We start from the raw sequence: 25,980 nt of genomic DNA, 5'->3' as shown, positions 1-25,980 counted from the left end.
AAATGAAGTAAAGCTATATAAACCTTATATTTCCAACTGGTCATTGATGTTATTAATCCCATCTTACTTTTGGGTCTAGTAGGTTCCTATTCTCACATCTAAACTTTAAGAATAGGTTGGTATGAGCACTTAATTTGTGATGTCTAGCAAGCATCCATTTAGAGAGATTATTTTCTAGAATGAAGTTAACCTCTTACTCTATCTAGCTTTTGTTAGAATTAGCTAGGGAATCAAATACAGTTTTCTGTCTTTTGAAAAGTGTTGTACTTTAAATCAAATATACTTTGGTGTGAAGAGCTCCAACTCTTCAGTATGCTTTTAAGTAACTGACTGAATTTTCTAGGATTCAGCACAATTCATTGCTTTCTGCTTTCAACCATGGCACATGCTTGGAGCTATCCTCACATAAAAAGTATTGTTTTAGTCTTAGTCACATTAGGAGACCGATGTCACATAGCAATTCAAACAGATAAAGCTTAACATAAAAGATGGTAAGACTGGTAGAAGAGTAACTAAAAGATGTAGAACAGAATATAAAGGTATTCTATGGCTGAGGGAGAATACCCAAGGAAAGACAAACTTGGAAGAGAGGCCCTCTCACAAGATTATTATTCAGACCTCATTGGAGAAAGTAGAGTTGCAGCCCACTGGATGGTCCCTTAAGTCTTGGCCAACATCACAGGGAGCTCGGAAGCTGGGGTGGCCCTTCAGAGTTGTCCTAGGTTGGGAGAAGATGACTGGACTTTATCGACCAGTTATTAGATGCAGGCTGTTCCAGGAAGAGACTTTGACTTTAGGCAATGATAGGATGGAACTCTGGTTACGTAAATGACAGCTTTAATGGTACTCAGGCAGATCTGTTTGGAGTAGTTCTTTTTGGCCAGAACTGTGTGTCCCTGAAAGTTTTTCAGATGGTGGAAGTCCATAGCTGAGGAGCAGAAAAAAAATTTTTTTTGTAGATGAAATTAGTTCGCCATTACGGTGAGCAAGGCAGAAGAACACTGGGGGTATGAATCCGCAGTAGCATCTGGTAAATCAAAAATTGCTGATGTTTTTGATTGTCATGGGTACCCCCCACTTTAATATATCAGACAGTTGACTTATCCAGCATGGGTTCAGTACCAGCTCTAGACAGAATGTGGCTCAGGCATTCCAATTCAGGTGTCTGATCTTGGATCTGGGCGATCCATTAAATGCTACCAGATGGCAAAAATGTTGCACAGGTTGAAGGGTATTGCCATATTTTTTTTTAACTTGTCCTGGTGCATCTGGAAAGTTCTCTTTTACTTAAAAAAAATTACTTCAAGAAAGAGATGGGTTTTTAAAAATGCTCAAGCATTGTTTTATTTTGTTATTTTTTGTTTTGTTTTGTTTCATTTTAACTATTTGATAGAGAGAGAGAGAGAGAGAGAGAGAGAGAGAGAGAATATGCTGGTGGAGGGAGGGGCACAGAGAGAGGAGAGAGAAAATCCTCCAGGCTCTGCTGTGCTGTGATGTGAGGCTCTATTTCACAAACTATGAGATCCTGACCTGAGCTGAAATCGAGTCAGATGCTTAACCGACTGAGCCACTCAGGTTCCCCTTAATTAAGCCCAAGCATTGTTATTCTGATTATTAATTAAAGATAGTTTTGGTGGGGGAGAAAACATTAGTTTTGTTCTTCTTTGCTAGTATAAATTAGTGAAATTTTGCAATAAAAAAATATTTATTGGGTGCTGCTGAGCACATAGATGAAGCATATTAAATCCAGCATTCAAATATCCACTCTGTGCCATATACTACTCCAGACCTCAAAGTAAAAACATAAGTAAGATACAGACCTCCCCCTTTACCAGCTGTTACCCCTGGCAAAGGGTTCTATTTTAGATAGTATGTTTATGCCTTTAAGTCAACCAGGTAAAAGTTGGGCCTTCAGGTGAAAAATTAACCTCAAGGGTTTGCTTCTGAAGATTTCATTCAGACCCTTTCCTTTCTCCAGTATGCACACTCTCATGTTCACTGTGTTGGGCAAAATTGATGAAAATTCTTTTAGGATTAGAAAATATCCTAAATCTGAAGTTATTTTGAGCATGAGTTTATTATAAACAAAGAACACAGACCTAGAAAATTTCTGTCAAGACAAATGGCTTTAAAACCCTAATAAATAATATAACTTCTCTGCACTGGAAAACAAGCTCACCAGGTGTAATATATATATATATATATATATATATATATATATATATATTGTATATGTATATATGTATATATATACATATATACATATATATATATGTATGTATATACACATATATATATGTTGATATATATATTTGTATATACGTATTGTGATCTAGATCCAAATTGTGATCTAGATTCCAGTTTTTTACATATCTTTCACCTTTATATGCATACTTCAATCTATGGATTAGCATGATCTGTCTTTGTGTATAAACTGAAAAAATGGAAATAATATCTGTTGTTGAAGATGTTTTGAGATTTATTTTGCTAATATTTGCAAAACTTATGAAGATCCTGTAGGTTGTATGCTCTGATTGGCAAAGGATTATTTGGACATATAGTTGTTGTAACTCTATTATCTATAAAGAAAATTTAACTTGTTCTTTTGTAATTATTTGAATTTCAGTTTTCATAGTTCTTTATGCAGATTAACGCATTAGGTCTGAAGTTGTGTAAGTAAAAGTATTTTAAGTGAAACTGTTTTGCTATTAGAACCCAAAATACCCTACAATAGTAACATCAATTCATAGTAGTTAATAGCGCATGTATCTCATCAGACATATTATGATTTTATTTCATTATGTTAATAAATATTTAGTAATTGTTAATGAAATCACTTGCAAATAATAAGCATTTTAAAAACATCCTAATTGGGTGTGTTTAAAGAGTCTGTATCCGTTGTTCTTTTGATCACTTATTGTTTTCCTTTGTTCTCCATGCATTTTTTAACTTCCTAGCTTTCCCCACCCCCACAAGATTTTGTCTATTGTTGTTAAAAGAATATTTTGATCCTGCAGTTCAATTTGCAAACGCTAACATGTCTAACATATATTGTGTTTTTTTAATAATTTTTTTCATGTTTTATTTATTTTGAGAAAGAGAGAGAGAGAGTATGTCTGTGAGAGAGCAGGGGAGGGGCAAAGAGAGAGGGAGAGAGAGTCCCAAGCAGGCTCCACGCTGCCAGCCCAGAGCCTGATGTGGGGCTCAATCTCATGAACCATGAGATCATGACCTGAGCTGAAATAAAGATTCAGATGCTTAACCGACTGAGCCACCCAAGCGCCCCTAGCATCTATTGTATTTTTAAAACATTTAATATTTTCTTCTTACTTTCTGTGGCTTTCTATTTTTCATGGGCCCAAACTCATTGTGTTAGTCTTTTATTTCCATTCTCCTGTGAGATGATAAAGTTAAGAAATTATATTCTCCTGCAGTTAAATGTATTTTCTCATTTTAAGAATAAATTGAAGGCCATTGCTTATTATGTAATTTCCTCCAACCAATAATGTGAATCATGGTAGTTGCCCAATAGTATCAAGTTATTAGTCTAAACCATCTGTTACACAGCTCTTAGCCGTGATGTGTCCTTAACCTACCCTTGGCTGTATTAATATTAACAGACTGTGAAAAATCCCTGATTTCTATTCCTATTTTATTTACTCTACTTTGATTTAGTGTCATTATGACCTAGAGTTAATCAGTTTTCTGCTCATCTAACAAACTTAATGTCTAATTTGTATTCATTTACTTTTCAATAATGTAAAATGTTTTAGTTGTAAGTTTTGTTGCTTTATGATAGTTTAATTGATATACTTTCAATCACATTCTTTGCTTTTCCAAAATTTTACTTTCATATTACTGAACAACTGCTTCCCCCCCAAAATGGATGAAAATATAGTATAATAAAGTGAACAGTATATATAATATAAATGTGAGGAATAGCAAGTAATATGCTATTACATACTGAAAATGGTAAAATATTGCTATCTTATGTTTTGGTTGTGGGGTTATTAAAAGCCTTTTTGGACCTGTTTCCCTGATCAATCAAACCTTTTATCTTCTGTGTATATGTCCAATGCATATACACACACATACACATGAGCATATACATATTTACATACATGACAGCACATTAGCATTTCTATTTTATAATCGTTCAAAGAAGAAATTAAAAGTGAGAAAGGACCAGAGTTGTTGAGTCAAAAGTGCATACACAGAATATGCCCAGAACTGTGCTAGTCATTTTTCAGGTTACACAAATAATAGGACATATTGGCTCTATAATCATAAGGATAAGATATACTTTATGTGACATCTAGCAGATAGTTCAAAACAATAGATTGAGTTGTCAGGACCGTCTGCACTGTGGAATTCAGAAAAGAGAAATAGTTACTGTATCCTTCATACCTAGCATAGGGGCTTTCTGGTTTATCATCATCATAGCATTAGTTGTAGAAAATTGTGCCTTGGCAAATGTTGAACTTGTTTTAAACTACCCATCCCTCAATAGAACTTCAATTTATTTTTTCTGTGTCATCATCTCACTATGCACTTCCTCATACCTAATTTGCCAAACAGAGTAAGCACTTGGCACTGCCGTGATCATGCAACCCTTCCACTTCACTCTTATTCCCCCTCTTCCCCTCTTGTCAGTTTTTTATCTCATGAGGTACTATTGCTGCTTAACTGCAAGCAGTTTTTTGAATTCTTTCTTCCACAAATGACTCCTTCTTTATGTTCTGCTAGTACTTTGTTTCTATATCTCTGTAAGGCTCGTAATTTTGGCCTACTTTTACATCTAGTTATTTATATACATATCTCTTTACACCTTGAGTTCTGAGTTGATGACATTTGCCTTTCTCTTTCCTCACCCTCAAGTTTAGTCTTATTGACAGTAGTTGTTGAACAACAGATAGCTTAACGATTTAAATGAATATATTTGAAATGGTGGATATAAGCAATGAAATTTGAATTGAATAAATAAGTAATCAATTAATAAAATTGATTGTATACTTATGTAATATAATTACATTTTATATACTTATATTAATTAAAATTTACCCACAAGGAAACCATCAGTGAACCATCAGCCTTGGATGGTTCACTGATGAAAACCCTTTTAGAAAATAAAGGATTAGCATTGTTCCCAAGGTATTATATGAAGTCAGCATTACTGCAATACTGAAGACAGGAAGAAAACTTTCTTCACAGGAAGAAAACTTTACAACAATATCACTCAGGAACACAGTACCAAAGATTCTTAACAAAACAGTAATAAATAAGTAATATATTGAAAAGATCATGACCAAATGAGGTATATACTAGAAAGGTAGAGTTATTTTAACAATCTAAAATCAATTGATGTGATTTATCATATTAATAGAATAAAGAAGAAAAATATATGATTATATAAACAGCGTAGAAAAAGCATCTATTCATGTTACAGACTCTCAGTAAACCAGAGAATAGAAGGAACTTCCTCAGCTTTATAAAGGGCCTCTACAAAAATGCTATAGTTAACATATTTCATAATGCTGAAAGACTGAATGCTTTTCTTTTTAATGAACAGCAGTCCAAAGTTTATTAGAGTATAAGATTAGAAAGTAAGAATAGTATGAAAGCTCTTTTTACAGAGAGCAGGCATTCAAAAGTGAATACTCCAAAAGACTGAACACTTTTAACTTAAGATTGGAGATAGGACAAAGATGTTTGCTCTTACCGTTTCTATTCAATATTGTACTGGACATTTGGACAGTTTAATAAGGCAAAAGCAAGAAAAGCATACAGATTTTAAGGAAAGGTAATTCACAGATTTTGTGATTGTCTACTTAAAAAATTCTTTAAAATATGCAAAAAACCAGTCAGAACTAAAATATATCTTTAGCAGGATGCAAGGTCAATAAATAAAATGAATTCTACTTTTAAATGAATAATTGATGTTGAAATTAATCTGATAATGGCATTGAAAATGTTTTCCAAAAATGTGAAATGCATGTTCATCCATATGGATTTTAAAAGGTGTGTACAAGAGTAGTACACTGAAGACTATAAAAACACTGTAGATGGAAATTAAAGAAGACCTAATTTATGTAGAAGTATATTGTATTCATAAACCAGAAGACTAAATACTGTTTAGATATCTCTTCTCCCCAACTTGTACTGTGGATTTAGTGCAATTCTGATTAAAACCCAACCAAGCAGGACTTTTTTTTTTTTCCAGATATTGACAGGTGCATTGTAATTTTTTTTTTTTTTGCAAAGTCAGAGGTAATGTAATAGTTAAAACAATTTTGAAAGAGCACAAATTTGGAGGATTCTGATTTCAGGCTTACTATAAAGGTATAATAAGTCAATGTGGTATTGGCATGAGGAGAGAATTACAGATCAGTAGAACAGAATAGAGAAATTGCAAAAATAGACCCACACATATATGATCTATTGATTTTCAAAAAAGTTTTGGGGCACTTTAATGGGAAAGAGTAATCTTTTCACCGGGGCTAGAACAACTTGGTCCATATTTTAAAAAATGAATCTCAAACTTTACTTCCTACTCTACATGAATATTAACTCAAGGTGGATCAAAGACCAAAATGTAAAAATATAAATGTTAAATTTACAAAAGAAAATATAGGAGAATATCTTTATGACTTTGGGGTAAGCAAAGATTTCTTAGATATTAAGTAAATAACACAAAGGATATATAGCGAGAATATAGAATATTAAAAAAGCTTACAACTGTGGACGTTCACATGCAAAAAAATTAAGCTAGACACAGACCTTACACTCTTCACAAAGTTTAACTCAAAATGGATCATAGACCTAAACGTAAAACACATAACTATAAAATTCCTAGGTGAAAACATAGAAAATCTAGATGACCTTGGGTATGGTGATTACTTTTTAGATTTAACACTAAAAGTAGGATCCATGAAAGAAATAATTGATCAGCTGGAGTTTCTTAAGTTTAAAAACTTTTGCTTTTAATGAGAGGATAAGCCACAGACAAGGAACAAATATTTGTAAATCATGAATCTGATAAAGGACCATTATCAAAAACATATAAAGAACTCTTTAAGTTTAATGATAAGAAAACAAACAATAGACTAAAAATGGGCCAAAAACCTTCAAAGACAATGAAGATATATAGATGGCAACTAAGCATATGCAAAGATGCTGCACATGTCATCAGGGAAATGCAAAATAAAACCACAAATCAAATCACCTACTAGAATGGTCAAAATCCAGAAGACTGACAAGGCCAGATGCTAAGTGTGTTGATCAAGAGGAACTCGCATTGTTGGTGGGAATGTGAAATGGTACAACCACTTTGGAAGGTAGTTTTGTAATTTCTTACAACATGAAATATATTTTTATTATATGATCCAGCATTCTCATGCCTTAGTATTTACCCAAAGAGTTGAAAACTTATGTCCACACAAACCTGCACACAGATGTTTATAGCAGCTTTATTAATAATTTTCCAAACTTGGAAGAAACCAAGATGTTCTTTAGTAGGTGAATGGATAAATAAACTGTGGTACATCAAGACAGTGGAACATTATTCAGCACTAAGAAGAAATGAGCTGTCAAACCATGAAAAGACAGAAAGTAACCTCAAATATGTGTTACTACATGAAAAAAGCCAACCTGAAAGGGCTACATACCTTATAATTCCAACTATATGACATTCTGGAAAGAGCAAAACTATGGAGACAGTAAAAAACAAAAACAGTGGTTGTAATAGAAGGATGAATAGGTGGAGCACAGAGGATCTTTAGGGCAATGAAAATACTTTGTATGATACCATAATGAGGGATACATGTCATTATGAAAAATGTAATGTAAACTACAGGCTTGGGGGTGATTATGTTGTGTGAATGTAGGTTCATCAATGGTTACAAAGGTACCACTATGGTAGGAGATGTTGATAATGGCAGAAACTATGCATGTGTGAGGGTAGGGGGTATAGGAAATCTCTGTTCCTTTCTTAGTTTTGCTGTGAACCATAAACTGCTCTAAAAAAAAAGAACCTCTTAAAATTCAAAATAAGAAATCAAATTAACCCAATAAAAATAGGCAAAGGATTTGAAAGTATATTTCACCAAAAAAATAAAAAACCAAAAAAACCAAAAAACTGTATGTATTGCTTCCAAGCACAGAAAAAGCCACTTAACATATTAGTAATCACAGAAATGGAAACTAAAACATGTGGTAAGTGTTCCACCCCCATTTCAATGGCTAAAATTCAGTGTTGCTAATAATGTGGAGGCACTTGAACTCTCATATACACCTAATGGGAATGTAAAATGGTACACTTTGGAAAACATTAATGACAATTTCTTAAAAAGTTTAAGATATACCATGTGACCTGGCATTTTAGGTATTTACCAAGAGAGAAACAAAAGTTTATGTCCACACACAGACTTTTACATGAAAGTTCACACCAACTTTATACATAATGGCCCCAAACTGGAAACAACCTAAACGTCTATCAACAGACAACTGATAGACAACATCTATCAACAGACAAGTGTAATCAACTTTAACGTATCCATTTTAAATGGAAAACTATCCATTTAATGGAAAATTACTTTTCATTAAAAAGGAATAAACTATAGATACACGAAAAATAGAGATAAATGTCAAAAACGTTATGCTGAGTGAAAGAAGCCAGATATAAATTACATGCTTATGATCCCATTTTTGTGAAGTTTTAGAAAAGATGTGTCTAATTCAGTGACAGAAAAAAGGTTTCTGAGGCTTTACTCTTAGGGATAAAGTATTTTGGAACCAAGTTTCCAGGACTTTGAGGGGCTAGCTATTGCTAGGGAAACACCATTTCTTACCATTTAATAAAATGTCAGTCATGAGACCCTTTAGATGTACATCAGGGCTCCATAGGCTTAGAGTATGATTGCTAGCATATATAGTATGATTGCTAGTATATTGCTAGCAGTTGAGATAAAGGAAGTAGATTTACAGGATCCTTGAGGCTGGGATAATGTTAAGCTTAAGGTTCTCTTTTTCCCCCAGCAAAGTGTCATCCTTGAGGCAGCTGAGCTCCTAGAGGGGGGTCACTCTGCCAGTTTCGAGGACTTGTCAGTGGGCTGTAGGCAGTAAGGGAATTTAATTTTTCGTTTGCCCACATTTAATTTCATTGCCCACATTACCATGGCAAGCAGTTAAACTCCTTACCTTTGTTCTTGGGTAGCCAGGAGTGTCCGAGGACTATCACACATATTCCACCTGGGGTAGGGGGGTGATGGGTATGTGCCAACCTGTATTTTGCCCTCAGCTTGCCCTAAGGTCCCTCATCAGTATACATTTATTAAAAGTTGTCAAACTGTACATTTAAAATGAGTGCATACTATGGAATACTTTAATAAATTTGATTTTTAAAAGGAAAACTCTGAGAATTAGTATTTGTTTCTATAAAATGACCTGTCCTGAAGAATAGTTTAAAAGTTATACATTTTGCTTTTTATGTTAAATCTTGCTGGAAAAACAGAGCTTGACTAAGTTTTCTAAAGTAACCTTAACTTATTTGAACTGTGCCTAAACTTGTGCATAAACTTGACATCAGTTTAGACTTCTCTCTAATTTTGCAATAATAAACAGTATCAATTATTAAGCAAGAGACAGATAAGTAAAGTTTCAAGAGATAATAAGAACATGCAAACTGATTGTATGAAAGTAGAATAGCAAACTAAGTGCATTCTTCTTTGAAGCTTTCCAGGTGGGTATGCAAAGGATGTCAACCCTGTAAGCCGGTAGCAGGTAGGGACAAAATTAGCTGGAACTGAGCATTTTAGAAGAATTGCAATGTCTCAAAAAAGGTTAGAGTGGGAGAGAGCCAAAGCATAAGAGACTCTTAAAAACTGAGAACAGGGGCGCCTGGGTGGCGCAGTCGGTTAACCGACTTCAGCCAGGTCACGATCTCGCGGTCCGTGAGTTCGAGCCCCGCGTCGGGCTCTGGGCTGATGGCTCAGAGCCTGGAGCCTGTTTCCGATTCTGTGTCTCCCTATCTCCCTGCCCCTCCCCCGTTCATGATCTGTCTCTCTCTGTCCCAAAAATAAATAAACGTTGAAAAAAAAAATTAAAAAAAAAAAAAACAAAAAACTGAGAACAAACTGAGGGTTGATGGGGGGTGGGAGGGAGGGGAGGGTGGGTGATGGGTATTGAGGAGGGCACCCTCTGGGATGAGCACTGGGTGTTGTATGGAAACCAATTTGACAATAAATTTCATATACTGGAAAAAATAAAAATAAAAAATAAAAAAAAGAATTGCAATGTCTCATGTCCTATTAAAAAGAGAACAGCTCTCCTTAATCTATTCTTCAGTATTTCTTGCAACTGAAAATAGTTGCTTTAATAGTAAGTCCATACTTCAGTAAGTGTGAAATACTTTTGATACTGGCAAATCTCCAAGTTTAAAATACTGTTTATTGTACAGAAAAACATCATTTTGGTGTGTGGATACTAGGTGGACTCAGTGTGCTCGTTGGCATAAAGACTTGTTTTTCGGGGCGCCTGGGTGGCGCAGTCGGTTAAGCGTCCGACTTCAGCCAGGTCACGATCTCGCGGTCCATGAGTTCGAACCCCGCATCAGGCTCTGGGCTGATGGCTCAGAGCCTGGAGCCTGTTTCCGATTCTGTGTCTCCCTCTCTCTCTGCCCCTCCCCCGTTCATGCTCTGTCTCTCTCTGTCCCAAAAATAAATAAATGTCGAAAAAAAAAAAAAAAAAGACTTGTTTTTCTTCTTCCTTTCTTTTCCTTGAAGATATAAATGCTATTCAGGATTCCCAGGTAACTCCATATAAATGTGAGAAAAATTTTGTTTTTCAGAGCACTTAAATATTATAGTTTTTGTGAATTTACACTGACCTGGAGTGACTGTGGTGCAAAGCTAGTGTAGGGTAACACTGCAGAGTTATTTTCAGAAAATCAAACAGATGTTTAAGTGTTGATAAGCTAATGAGGATATTTCATTTGACACTAAGTTTTCTGAGCATTGCTATATATGAAATTGTAGCAGGTGGTCTCTTTCTCAAGACTGAATTTAAGATACGTGAGTTTGCTCCTTTTTGAGTATATGATCATTGACCTGTATTTGTTTGATCATTGGCACTGTCATAATTTTGGTGTAAATAAACCAGTTTAACACTTTGCAATTTTCTTTCCTCTCTCAATATCCCAGTAGGCCCTTAGATCCCCAATTTTTAAAATTCTATAAAAAATAAAATATTTTTGATATATCTTTTTCTCTTGTTTTTCAAATTGACAAAAAGTAATATTCCCTGTATAAGGTCACTTGTGTAATGGGATTAGTTGTGTAATTTGGAGATAAAATGTATGCTAGAGTTAAACTGCTCTGCATAATAAAAGAGAGGAATTTGAAGAACTAATGGAATAAGCTTGTGGGAGGAAATAAACATCAAAGAAGCTGGGCACTTCTTAGTGGACGGGGTGAAAAGCACCCTCCTACCAGACCATCATTACAAGGAGAAAAACACTTGTTGGGAAGGAGAGGTTAAATTGTGCAATTTAAAGCCCATTCTCTTTCTCTGCTACAAAGTTTTTGGTAAAATATAAAATGCTTGCTAATGACTGGTATGAATGTGTTCTTTAATGAAATCAAATAGATGCTGACTTCTACATTAGCTTGAATATAAGATGAACACAGTGAGAGCAAGTGAATTCAGGGGAGTCAAGATAAAGGACACTAAGATCTGGGCTATAGTTAAATTGGTGTAAATGTTCACATTAATAAAACATTTTTGAAGGTAAGCTGGCATTTATTTCCTTAACTCATTTATTCACTCAACACCTATGGAATGAAAAATTCTTTAATGTTCCAGGCACTTGTGCTAAGTGCAGTGCTTGTGGTAGCTAATCCAACAGACATCTCTGCAATCAGGCAGCTTGTAACTGAGTAGGGATAGGAGATACTGAATCAAAATCACACAAGTAACTGTAAAATTATGTTTGTAATAATTGTTATTTAAAAAAGCAGGATAGTGTGAAAACATGTAAGAAAGGAAACTAATTTTGACCTACCAAAGCCTACCAAAGGAAGGGAATTAAGTTCATACCCCAAGCACAAATAAGATTAATCCTGACAAAGACGAGAAGAGAACATTCCCGCAATTTATTTATTAGGATTTGGTACAATAGCAAGTAACAGAAAATCCAAAATAACAAATGGCTTAAGAAGTTTATTTCATTCCCACTTACAAAGCTTAGAGCTAAGCCAGTCCAAGGCTGGTAGTATTCACCTGCAAGAGGAATCCAGGATTCTTCTATTTTATTTTTCCATTGTGTATGTTCTCTAGTTCCAAGGATACCTCATGGTTCAAGATGACTGCTCCAGCTTCAGCCATTTCGTTAGCATTCCCATCGGGAGAAAAAGCAAGTGGAGGAAGGAATACATGTATCATGACTCTACTAACACTTTTATACTGTAAGGTTCTGAGTTAATCACATGGCCACACCTAGCTGCAACAGGGGTTGGGAAATGTCTTTCTTCAAAGCAGACATATGCCCAACTAAAAGGGTTTTGTAATCATAGAAAAAGAAGCTAGATATTCTGTTACTAAAGACAAATAGGAGAGGAGAGAATGTGTTTCTGGGAGACAACAGTCTCTCCTAGAGAAATGGTATGTGAAGTTCAAGGTAGGAGGAAACTTGATACATTCCAGGAAAACAGACAGTGTAGTTTGTTTACATGTTATGAGCAAAGGGGAGGAAGAAGGTTGGTGGTAGGACAAAATTGGAGAGGCGAGTAAGGGCAAGTCATATCCAGCCTTTTGGATCATGAAGAATTTTGAATTTTACTATTGAATGTTTTTAAGGAAGATGGTAACACGATCTTGTTGTCGTAATGAAAAACTTCCCTGGTCACTGTGTGGAGAGGAAGTTATAGAGGCAACATTGGCAGTATATACAAAGTTCAATGGGTGTGCTTTTTGGCATACAATTGCATATTTATGAATCTGTCCTAGCAAAATCATCAGGCAAGTACAAAATCTGAAAAGACATGCACTGAATGTTTACAGTGGGAATGAGTTTAGGAAAGCATCATTTCCTCCTTTATAACTTTTAATTTGGAATGGTTTGTTTTATAATAAGCATGTATTGCTTTAAATTTTATTAAAAAATCCATAAATCAATTTTATTTTTTGAAAAACAAAGACAAAAAGACTTGTTGATTCAGCTCCACAGTCATCCAGATTGCTGACTTCCATTCCAAGTGGTCTTCCTTTGTTTTGATCTCCATTTCTGATGGTTGCCTATGTCCTGGGGCCTGGCTTTCTGCCTGGTCCCTTTGCATTGACAGTTCAATGGGATGGTTTTCCTACTTTTTTTCATTTTGTATTTCTTGTAGGATGAGTCTTGTCTATTCCATCATCCCATTTCCCCACACACATACCGCTGTCCTATATTCTGGCTAAGTCGAGCCCCTAAGGTCTCCTCCAGGAACATTTGGACAGGACATGGATATCCTTGACCTTTCCCTCCCCCTCTCACCACCATGTTTATAAAGACATGCATTAGAGAGTTGACTGATAAGGATTTAAAGGGTCTCTATGGGATCATAACTGGCCCTTAATCCTATACTTTAACTGCATAGATTTATAGAAGTTTAGAGTTAAAAAATAATTTAAAGGCCATCAATTACAAACTGTCACATAACAAAGAAATTTCTTTGTGGATATTCTGAACATCTTGAATTGAATATCTCTTGTACCTTTGAAGAGCTCTACTAATTAGGAGCTTGGTTCCATGGTGTGGAAGAAAGATTATAACACCTAGAGTCAAAGGACTTGGATTATAATCTAGCCTCATTTGTAGGATGATCTTGCAAATTGAATAACGTTGCAAGAGCATCAGCTTCTTCACTTGTAAAATAGGGATCGTCTCTACCCTACTTTATTGGACTATTCTATATCTGAAATCATTTTTTAAACTATAAAGCATCATTACAGATATTTAGTACATTATTATGTTTATGCCACAGTGAAAAAATATGATGTATATATCTATAAATACATATCCTCACCAAGAAATCACATTTCTTTAATGTTAGACTGATATAATTGTTCCAGAAGTATTTTTCTTTGATTGAGTTCAAATTTGTCTTCCCATGGTATTTATGTATTGTGAGTTTGGTCCTTTGTGACAATGTAGAACTGGTCCAATCTTTCATCGACATAATTACTGTGTATTAAACAGGAAAGATAATAGGCTCAAACCATGACAATTTAGGTCTATATTTCATGGAAGAATTTCTGGAACTTTAGGAACACAGTTGGATCTCCAATAAAAATATTCAAAGGTATTTGAAATAAAGGAAGCTCCCAAGTTTAAGTGTGTTTATGGGTTTTTTCATAAATAATTGAAGATTATATTTAGCTTGATAAAAATCCTTTCCAGGCATATTAAATTGTAAAGCAGCAAGCGGAAAATTGTTTTACACAGTTAATTTATATACTGTCTTTAGGGGGCAGTACTAAACCACTGATAAATTTTGGTATTTCTGCTAATGCTGCTGGTAATGGTTAATATAAAATAAAACCAAAGTAACTATAATGAGATTTGTGATGCAATTACATATACCCCTTAATATTAGTAAAATTTTCTAGGTAGTTAAATGAAAATGATAGTTTGAAATTCACTGATAATTCATTCAATAAATAATTATTAAATTCTATTATGCATACCCATTGTAAGAGATACAAATGTAAGACAATGTTTGCTTTCAAATAACTTACAATTAACTAGGATAAATAAGCTGGGGTTTGTGTGTGTGTGTGCGTGTGTGTGTGTATCTCAGGATAAAGATAATAAAAATAGCAATATGCATTTATTATTTTTTATTTGCTAATCACTGTCATGCAATTAATTTTATCCTCATACAACCCTATCAAGGAGGAATTACTATTTTTCCTACTTTTCAGATAAGGAAACTAAGATTAATAAGATTATATGATTTGCTTGAAGTCACACAGCTTGGAAATGGCAGAGACAGGATTTAAATATGTATCTATCTGACTTCATAGACGCTTGTTTTTGCCACTATGCCATCTATCATCTCAAGGTATATGTGAAATATCATAATACTCAAACACAAAGGGCTATAGACATTTACAAAAGAGCCACATCATTTCTCTTTGTGGGAAATCTGGAAAGAAGTGAAATCTGAACTGTATTTAGAGGGATCAGTGTGATTATAGGAAGATAATAGCTAAAATCATAGTTAATATTTGTTAAAACTTTATTATGTTTCAAGCACTTCATGTTCATTACCTCATTTAATTATCAGGAAAAAAAAGCTGAGAGGAGTCCTGCCATATTATTTTCCATTGTGCAGATAAGGCAAGTGGGGCTGACAGTGGTCATATCTGATGAAAATCACCCTAATAAGTAGGCTAATAAGTAGGCAAGTCAAAAATTCAGAACTAATTTTAGAGCCTATATTTTTAACCAGTACAATATGCTTCCTGGAGACATAAGATGGAAGGCATGAATAAATGCATTGAGCATGATTAAGGAAGGATAAGCAGTTCCACTTGGTTGGGGTCTGGGTGAGTACAGTAGAGTAAGTAAAAGTGTTGAAAAATAGTTTGACCCTATAACCTTGAGGAATTTGCATATTGTTTACTGCACAGTGGGAAATAATTGGAGATGTATGAGTAGGGAAGAGACAAAAAGAGAATTTTTCTCTAGGGTAGAGAAAGAGATAGAGGAAGTTCTCAGTAAGATTAGATCAAATAATTATAGCACCATTAACAAAAATAGAAAAGAACTGATTAATCTGTGAAATGATAATAATTCTTGCCATGTATGTAATGATTTATAGTGCCATGCATGTCAACATTGATGGCCAAACAAACCAACAACTGATCATGAGTTGGTGAATGAGATGCCTATTGGTTATTTTATTCTGGTTTGTACACAACATTGATCAGACATGATCAGACATTGATCTTGCTAGAATAAAGTTTTAGATGCCCCAGGATTTTCTCACCAGGGTATCTGTAGGATGAAAAATCCCTGTGATAATCATCTTTTATTACTGATTTGAGAAATGTGTTTTTATGAAAGTATGGGCTACTATATATCAAATTACAGAAAGTTTGGTTGTCACAGATAGCAAATTGCTTTCAGGCATATCCTTATGTAGCAGAAATATATTAACAAATATACTTTTGAAATTTAAACTGCAGTTGCATCAGCTCAGTTATTCACTATGTTGCTTTTTACAGCAACATTGTGCTGAATGAGAAGCCACGTGACATAGTGGTCAAGCGGGGTGGGGGTCAGCTCTAGAGTCAGGTAGTCTGGATTAGAATCCTATTCTGCCACTAACAGTTCTGTGATCTTGGTTTTTACTTGACCTCTCTGTGCCTTAGTTTGTGTGAATAATATGATCTTATATTGTCACATAGTAAATGTTCAATAGATTATAGCTGTTATTATTATTGTTACCTTATAAACTGTAACTGCTTAAGGGGCTTTTTAAGTTTATGATTTCTCAGTTACTGAAAATTGATGAAGGGAAATTTAAGATGTGAATGTAGAAAAACAAAATCTTATATTTCAAAGTCATATATTTTATTGCTTAAAGGAAGAACTTTTTGAGGGGCAAGTGGTCCATTTATAATTTAGTATATACAGTATCTTGACTAACTTTAATAATCATGATATATCAGTGTTGTGTCCAACTTTCTGAAGACTTTTACCTTTTTTTTTCTTTAATTCAGTTTGCTGAGCATTCACCAGGCTCTTTGAATATGGAATTTTCATCAGTTCTGGCAAAATTCCTTGCATTGTTTCTTTGATAATTTCCTCCCATTATCTACATGGACCTCTTAGTTTGATCCCGTAGTTTTCTTAACTTTTATTTTCTCCTCATCTTTTGTTCTATCTTCTAGGGAGTTTCTGCAGCCTTATTTTCCATCTCTTCTATTGGGTTTTATGTGTTTATTAGTTTTGTAGCATTGTTCTTATTTGATGGATGCAAAAATCTTCTATTTCTTTGTGAATACTATTTTTTAATTTTTTCTGTATATTTATTTTGGTCTCTATTAAAGGCTTCCTTCAAATGTGTGATGGTGCTTGGATTCTTGTTGATATTTACCTAAAAAATTAGAAACTGTTTATATGAGTGTAGTTTTTTTGAGAGATGGGCTTCATAGTAGGATTTAAGGCATAGACCCCTATCATTTTACTAGGTACCTATAGATCTTTTTTTCTTGGGAGGTCAATTTCTACAGAGGGGAGTACATTCTCATCTCCTACCTACTTGGGGATATAAACCTAGCTGCCATGTTCTTTAAGGCAAATGGAGGCAGACCCTGGGGTAGGTTGGGAGTCTACAGCTACTAGATATTCAGTTAATTTATTTGTTTTTACAGACACCCTTCTGTTCACTGTGCATGGATTGTTAGAATTCATAATCCGTTGCTTCAATCTCACCAGAAAATAAACCTCCAATTTCTTGTTAGTGGTGAAGGTTTAGTTTCTTGGCCATTTGAGAAGATGGGTCTAAGCGTCTCTTTCAAATATAGAATTCTTAAGCCCTTTTAATGGTGTCAAGTCATACCTAGACATGCTACTTATTCCTCCTCCTTGCCAACATTTTGTTTTCAGTTTTCTCAAGTTTGCTAAATCAGGTAATACCTACCCATTTCTTTATCATTCTCTTAAAATTTTCTTGTTATTGCTCTTCTAATCTTTTTCCTGTTGTCCTTTTCCTTATGCTTTAGACCATTTTTTACAAGCCCTTTTCTGTCATTTTAATGGGATTTGGGAAATAGCAAAAGTAAATATGCAGGTTCAACATGGAAATCCTACTATTAATTTAAAAAATATTACCCTTATTACACGTATAATATAAAATTTTATGAAGTTCATTTTTTTTTGAAAAGAAGACATTGTGAAAAAATGGGCTTTTTAGCAATTCCTGTTTCAGTAATGTATCTTCCTGCTACTCATCTGATTGCATTTAGGAATCATAAGATTTTTCTCATTTGTTGCTATTGAGATATTTTCTTGGGTCATTTTCATGTCCTGTTCTTCATTATGAACCTTTTGTATCCTATCCTTTTTCATCTGTTTTTTTTTTCACTTTCAATTTTTTTAAACATTCAGGTTGAATTATGCATGGTTTTTGCTTAGTCACATGGCATAGCCACGTAACTATGGTGAATATTAAGCTGATTTTGCTTGCTAACATACACTATAAGAAATTAATGTAATTTAATTGATATTAAGATATCTAAATAACATTGATATAATATATTGGTATAATATACATTTAATTTCAGAGGACTTCATCTACAATAAATCTATCACCAGGAGAAGTGGAAGAAGATGATGATGATGAAAACACTTGTGGGCCCTCAGGACTCTGGGAAGCATTAACTCCTTGTAATGGATGTAGGAACCTTGGCTTCCCAATTCTTGCACAGGTAACAGTTTGCTTTTCTTAAGATATAATAAAACACCAAAATAGTTTATGTTTTTAGGGAAATCTTTTCTCTCTTCCTCGAAATCCAATTACTATCTTATTCACCCTGTAATTTTTCTTCATTTAAAGGTCAGTAAGATGTTTATCTAACTTGCTGTACATGTATGCATATGCAAATACATATTTTACATCATTTTATGTGGTGGTTTTATTTTGATCATGATGCTACTTCCAGAAAAATTGAGTTGTTTATGAGGTTTTTCATATTTCTGATCTAGAAATAGCTCATTTTAAGGAATGCTATTTTCAAATTATAAGTTTTATTAAAATAATAAAAATTATTTACAAGGAAACATATTGGGGCTCTTTAAAAGCATTATCAGTGGGTTTTAATTTTTTAGCACAATGAAACATTGTAGAATAATGTTTACCACTGAAGATTATGTAGTACAATCCAAAATGATACCAGAACACTAAAAACATTGACTATAATTTTGAAATTATCTCATGATTCATTAAGTCAATTTTATTCTATTGTATCACCTTCAAATTCCTATTTATGTTTTGTACCACAAGTCTTTGGAGGAATTTGAGAATTAAGTAAAATTAACCAGAGTTAGGAAATTTAAAGCCACAATGAAAATACGAAAAAACACTTAATACAAAAGACAGTGTAATGGTAAAGGTATGTATGTGTAACTACTTAGTGCATAGGTGGAAAAACAGTCTAGGACAGAAAATAATTCACAGTAATTGTCCAAGATAGTGTTAAATTTCAAAAATACTATATTCTATTTTGCAATAAGTAGAAGCTATTGTGTCCAAGAAAAAAATCATATTTTTCATGTCTTATGTCACAAATTGATCATAGCCACTCAAGTCCCATATGAATTTATTATGGAGATAATCAAATCAGCATATAGTACTTAAAGAATCTCTTCATCTTAACACGAACTATTTATAGGACTTTAAGACAGTATCCTAATCCAATCTGAATCAGAATTGTTATCAATATATACTGGACTATGAGTTCCATAATGGTAGAGACTATGTATTGCTTAATATCTGTTTCTAAGGCCGTAGTCCCTGACATATTGTCAGTATTAATAATTAGTAAAACAATGAACAATGTGTATGTTCGATGCTTTCATTTCCTCACGTAAAGATCATATCTATAAAGATATAGGAGAAAGAACAGCAAGAAACATTGGTTTTATTTTATTAATATAACCTTATCTGCTTAACGTTTACCAGTAAATTGAATTCCTTTATCTCTTTTTTTTCTGTTTCATAAAATAAAGTATTAGAGCTCTAAGCCATCAATAATATATGACTAGAATTTCCTTCTCTACCACCTTCCTAAACATTTATTTTTTTCATTTTATTAGGGTTGGTAGTAACTTGATTTTGGTTTACAATTTTTTTAATTACTGGATACTTTTATTTGGCCATTTTCCTGTGAAGACTGGCAACTAATATTTAGTAGTTACATTTACTACAAAATGTTTCCCAGGCTGTGGCTTTTCCCCCCCTTACATTGTGTGTGTGAGTGTATTCTGTGTACTTTTTCAAACTATCAAGTTCATTAAACTTCTTAGTCTTATTTTTTTGTTTAATCCACCTTATCTAGAGATAACTCTCATTCCTCTCATTATATCGCATCGTGTTTGGCTTGGGTGTTCTTCTGAAATCTCTTATTTCTGTTGTCCTATTTTTAAAACCACATGACTCAGTTTTGATATTTTTACATATAATGCATGGCAGGAGAAATCTTGATTGCATTATTTAGCTGACATGATTGTCTGCTGTTAAAAATTTATAGTTTATAAAAGTATCCTTATTGGTATTTTGTTACTGCATCACATCTATAAATTTACTTGAAATGTAGTATCTTTTTTTTTTTTTTTTACTGTATTTAATATAATGAATCAAAAGTAGAATTCTTTTACTAATATTCTCATCTGGACTTCTAATGTTTTCACTTTGTTGGTGGACTCTCCTTTAACATATGTTATGTTTTTACGAAAAAATTTAATACATTTCTCGTGACATTGGAGACATGTCAAATGTAAATTTATCCTACAACTTGCAATAGCTTTGAACTCAGGATTTTCCAGGCCAGCTTCAAAATTAAAAATCTTCATAAATTTCATGAATAACAGGATTTTATTTTGAAGCTGTTTTTTTTCAGACCTGAAATATTGTGTGTGTGTGTGGTCATTAAAATCATTTAAATATTTAAATATTTGTGATTTTATTAAATAATAAATGATTAAAAATCATTTAAATTATTTAAATATAGTGAGGGGTCATCAAAAAATGAGGCCTCATATGCACAGTGCTTGGCTTAATGATTTTTAAGGCCTCATGGAAAACCATTACCTTACAGTTTGGTGTAGGAGCCTTTGGGATCAGTGGAATTAGTATGCTGCTAGGCAAATTTCCATCTACCCAGACTTTTGGATTCGAATAATATATATTTATTTCACATTTATAACCCTTAATTTAATTGGATCCAGCACATATGTGTCAAATATCTTCTTCATTCAAAGCATGGTGCTAAGCTTCAGAAACATGAGGATTATGGAAATACAGACTTAATTAAAACTATGTGATGTATTACTTTTAGAGTCTTAAATAGATTTTTTACTTGCAAAAATTAGAACATTGGCTGATCCTGTAGATCTTACACTTCTAAGATTATCTAATCTCCAGTTTTTGTCTAGATTTTAAATTGAGCTTTTATTCAGCTCATTTTTCTGTTTTTCTAGTTTTAACACGGCATTTTATCCTTCCATTGTGACTAGATGTTATTTAGAATTCTAAGTTTTAGAATTTAAAAGGAATTGCTTCTTGTAAAAATTTCAAGAAATTTAGAATTTTAAATAACATCAAGGAATTAAAATAAAGACTTATAGAATATATTGGGTACTTTAGTATAATTTCAAAGCAGTTAAATAATATTTAAGTTGGGCAAAGAACAAGAATAAAGAGACTGAGGAAATGAAGTTCTTTCTGTAAAGTATAATTAGTTTTTCAACATGCCTGACAATAATATCATCATCATCATCATCATCATCACTATCATTTGCTTTGTGCATTTGGTTATGTATTTAGTAAATTTTAGGCTTTTTTTTGGTGAATACATATTGATGATAAATGGAGGAGGGTCTCTGAGAGTAATCTTAAACATTTTATTCTGTCATCTGCATGTAATCACAAATATCAAGTTAAGAGGAAGTTAAAGATAGTTCAGAGCCTGATAATAAATTGCCATTTGTTTTTATTACTATCTTTCCCTATTAACAGAGCATATGTCATTAGAGCAGAGAATCTAAGTCGAATTGTGTTAGGGTGGGTGATATTTCTTTCCTCCACAGTCTTGGATAAGGTGTCCATCTCTGCACCACGTGCAGTATAGGACTTTGAAGCTATTTCCGAAAGAGTCAATCCTGCTGAGTGGAGGTCTCTGACTTCCATCCTGTTCACTCATGTAGCCTTCACTCTGCAAGATTGTAATAAAGGGTCCCAATACTGAGCTGTTAGCTGCCTTTGCAATGGGCTTGCCAGTAGTTTCTGTTCTTGGAATCACCATATTTATTCTGCCCTCTGGGAAGAGGCCAGTATCTCCTACTGATGTGCTGGAAGTACCCTCTCAAGACAAGAAAAGCTTGCAGCCCTTGCTAACAATAGTATTAAGACATGTTGAATGCACCCATTGTGGCTATTCTAGCTGTGCTTCCTCCTGGATCTGTAAAGGCTGCTCCTGTCGCCATCCCTGCCCTTTTATCAAATGCTATAGGCTTTGTGACTGCAGAAGTATGTGAATTCTTGAATGCAGTATGTGTGGGAGGCTTGATGAATTCATTCCTCCCCAGCATAACCATAATAGGTGGTCCCAAACACTGTAGGGTTCATGTGAAGACTCTTGATGCCAACTTGATCTTGATCCCTTCCATAGACATGAATGACATTTGCCTGTGGGGGAAGACAAACAAGTGAAATAAAGAAAGTGAGGGCAGAAAGGTCTGTTTCTTTTATTCCTATAGCTAAACAACAAGGGCTTATGATAAGAATTTTGAGATCTCAATCCAATCTCCCATTTGTTGCAGGAATTCCCCTCTTTAGTATCTCTACAATGACCATGATGATCATTCCAGTTTTGCTCATACAATTCCAGTGCCAGTGAGAGCACTGTTATAATTCACCAGTGAATATCCTCATAGACTACTTTTTATACCCTTATGTTAGTATTTCTGCTGGCCAAGTGGTATGCACTTTAATATTCTGATAGCTACTAAACATGCACACAAACACATCCCTCTGCCACTGATGTATGCAAAATCAGTACATGGCAGTAGAGGCATTACATCCCACAACATATCAGCCTACCTGGATGTAGCAGTGTATGTTCAAGAATAGATGGTCAGGATGCCACACATGGCGACACAGTATTGGATATGAAATTAAGAGTTAAGGAAGCTAAGGAAGCTCTGAAATACAGCCTTGGGGAACACTCTGGAGCACTCCCCAATGTGACATGGCCTACAAATGGAGGCTCTTGTGGCCCTGAACCATCTACATGCAATGCATTTTCTAGGTAAGCCTCAGTACCAATGGCTTTGCAGGACTTTCATCTCTTCTCCTTCAGCACTCTGCCCCCATCTTTTAGAGTCTTTGCGCAGACTTACCCCTGGGCTCTTGTTCTTCTCTTCAAACCCAGTTATGTCCAGTGTGTTCCCAACTGGGATGGCCTGGGAACCACTGTAAGCCTCTACTGGTGGTCTCAGAATGTAAACGAGGTTTTCCCAGTGGACAAAAAGATCTCTTGTGTTGGAAGGGGGACACAGCTGAAGGTAAAAAGAGCGGCCAGTGGCAAGCTTCAGGTGGAGCTGTTGCTTTTTACCATTATGGATGGATATCGTTACAAACTTCAAGGGAAGCAGCCTGGTTAGCTCTAAGATCTGTGAAGGCTTGTAACCTTTTTCCGGGGTGGCAGGGCCATATCTGTTATAGTCATCACACATAGCAGCTGGTCGGGCCAGCAGCATGACATCAGGTAGTGTGAGGTGGGGGCTGGTGCGAACGATGCCCACAGTTACCATTCGGGCACGGTTGTGCACATCAATTACTTCTCCTTTTTTGCTGACCTGTATAAAGTCACTCTCAAACATTGGTGCATACTTGAATATACTATACTCCCCCTTGTACAGTTGTTGCTGCAGTTTCCCCATGGAGGTATTAAACATACCCATGGCAGGGCTGCTTTGGGCTGTGTAATGTGGTAACTTAAATTGGCTGTTCATGGCTATTTTTTGCCACGACAGCTCCTAGGGGTCCTCCACACCTTACCACACTTTGCAGGGTGTCCTCTTTCCCTGGTTTCTCTAGCAAGTGGGCTAGCAGTGGTCTTCTGCAGGCTTCTTTGTCTCTGAGCAACTGAGAACAGGGTGGGGGTGCTAATTACCAATTGCTCAGTGCTAGAGACTATTGTATCTGCACCATACTGCGCTCTGCCTAGAGAATGGAAATGTTGGGGTACACAGATGCTAGGGTCCCAGTAGATGTTACCATATGCAGATGTTGAGGAGTAGAGGTCAGGGCTCCAATAGATGTCAAGGTGCACAGATGTTGGGACCCCAGTCGATGTCAGGGTGCACAGATGTGGAGTCCCACAGAGGTTAGGCCCCAGTAGATGCTACAGTGTGCAGATGTGGAGAAGCAAGAGATCCAGGCCCCAGTAGATGTCAAGGTTTGCAGATGCCGAGGCACGTAGATGTTGGGGTTCCAGTAGATGTCAGAGTGCACAGATGTTGAGGCATGCAGATGTTGGTATTCACTTGGAGTGGGGAGGGGCCTCCTCTTGAGCCTGACACACTGGTTCACAGTAACCTTTGCTCTTTTGGATTCCACAACTCACCACCAATTGTATTCGTACTGCTCCTCTCCTCCCAAACCTAAGCCTCCACCTAGGCCTAAACCACCCTGAAGGACCCCTTATGTCCTCTCCTGCCCATTGTGACCTGTGCTTACCCCACACTCCTTTGTCTCTGTCGCCCAACAGCCCCTCCCTCAGAGAAAGGACACTGTCCTCTCCACCTCACCCCACCTGTGCTCAGTACCCCACCCTACTTGCCACAGCTCAGCACACTTCCCTCCCCCAGGGATCTCCCTCCCCCATCTATGGATCTTAATACATATTGGCAAATTGCTTTCAAAAAGGTTTAGGTAAAGTTTCTGTTATACAGAAAATATACACGTTCTCTTATCCAGTTTTGTAGCCAATTAGAAGTAATTGTAGACAATTTACTTCAAAGAGAGAATCGGACAAGTTGGTAAATAGGTTAGTACAGGGTGTTTATCAAGGTTTATTGTTGCAAAAAAAGATTATAAACAAGATTAATATCTTACAATAAGGGTTTAGTTAAATAAATTATGGAGCATTCTATGCTAGAATACTCTGCAGTCATAAAAATCATTATGCAGTTCCCTATTTGACATGAAAAGATTTTTTTTTCTTAAAAAGAGCAAAGCAAACATTTCAAACTACATAAATTGTGGTCCAATTTATGTAAGATCATCTGTGTGCATGTTTGCATATGAGGGTATGTTCAGTGAAATGTTTAAAGTGCTTATCTCTGGGTGCTGTAATTTTTATTTTCTTTACACTTTATATTTTTATTAGGATAATTATTATTTCTATTAGTGGAAAAAATAAAAATATTTTTATTAACAATGTCTATTTTTACAGCCACAATAAATTTTATGTTTTGATACACCCTCACCTTGCTGATGAGATATTTAAACTTTTTCCTAGATCTGTATTCTGTCTTTACAGTGAAAAGAGCCTTAAAGATTACATTTATGATCTGTCCTTACCCACTATCAGATTGTATGTGTGTGTATATATATATATATATATATATATATATATATATATATATGTGTGTGTGTGTGTGTGTGTGTATAAACTCTGAGAAATTTTGCCAACTATTATAAATGTTGTCAATTGAATAAGATTAAAATCTCTCTATTGGCATGATGGTGTACATAACACACACATACGCATACATATGAAAAGCCATAGTTTTTGAGACTTTAGTTTTTTCTGTAGGTCAAAACAAACATTTTTCTTCCCTTCATATTGAAATATCTGGTTATTTCTGTTAATATGAGTATTTTTACTTTAAGAAGAAGATTTTCACGTATCAATAACAATGTTTACTGGCCTGTTTAAGGTCTGTATATCTTAATTTCTACTTTATGTCCATATTACTTATCTTATAATTAGAAAAATCAATAAGCCTAATATACATTTAGTAATCGAACTAACATTTTAAAGATATTGCACTAGTTTTGGTGTTTTTTGAAAAGAATAAGTAACAATGGGCACTATATAATTTAATTTAGATGCTTTAAAAAAATTAAGTGAAGATACACCTGTTTTCTTAAAAGCACTTTTATGCCATGCACATGTATTAGCAAGATATTTATCTTAGGGTTCCATTAG

At 34.7% G+C, this 25,980-nt stretch overlaps 2 protein-coding genes across 19 annotated transcripts in view; one reads left to right on the top strand and one right to left on the bottom strand.

Annotated features, from left to right (window-relative positions):
• ANKS1B (ankyrin repeat and sterile alpha motif domain containing 1B) overlaps positions 1-25,980 on the top strand; it is a 1,079,650-nt gene that overhangs the window by 279,962 nt on the left and 773,708 nt on the right. For all 18 annotated transcript variants that reach the window (XR_006709127.1, XR_006709126.1, XM_045464947.1 and 15 more), the window contains exon 9: positions 18,328-18,471. Coding sequence is in view for 16 of the 18 variants with exons in the window: in XM_045464947.1 (XP_045320903.1) it covers positions 18,328-18,471 (144 nt within the window). In the remaining 2 variants the exon portion in view is untranslated. The remainder of the gene's footprint in view (positions 1-18,327; positions 18,472-25,980) is intronic.
• On the bottom strand, positions 21,737-24,631 carry GARIN6 (golgi associated RAB2 interactor family member 6). Its single transcript, XM_045464952.1, has 2 exons — positions 23,162-24,631; positions 21,737-22,448 (listed from the first exon to the last, which is right to left on the bottom strand). The coding sequence occupies exons 1-2, from the start codon at positions 23,774-23,776 to the stop codon at positions 22,335-22,337; spliced, it is 729 nt and encodes a 242-aa protein (XP_045320908.1). The 5' UTR covers positions 23,777-24,631; the 3' UTR covers positions 21,737-22,334.

This window comes from Leopardus geoffroyi, chromosome B4 (assembly GCF_018350155.1).
Source record: "Leopardus geoffroyi isolate Oge1 chromosome B4, O.geoffroyi_Oge1_pat1.0, whole genome shotgun sequence".
NCBI lineage: Eukaryota > Metazoa > Chordata > Mammalia > Carnivora > Felidae > Leopardus > Leopardus geoffroyi.
This window is presented reverse-complemented; position numbering and strand designations above follow the sequence as displayed.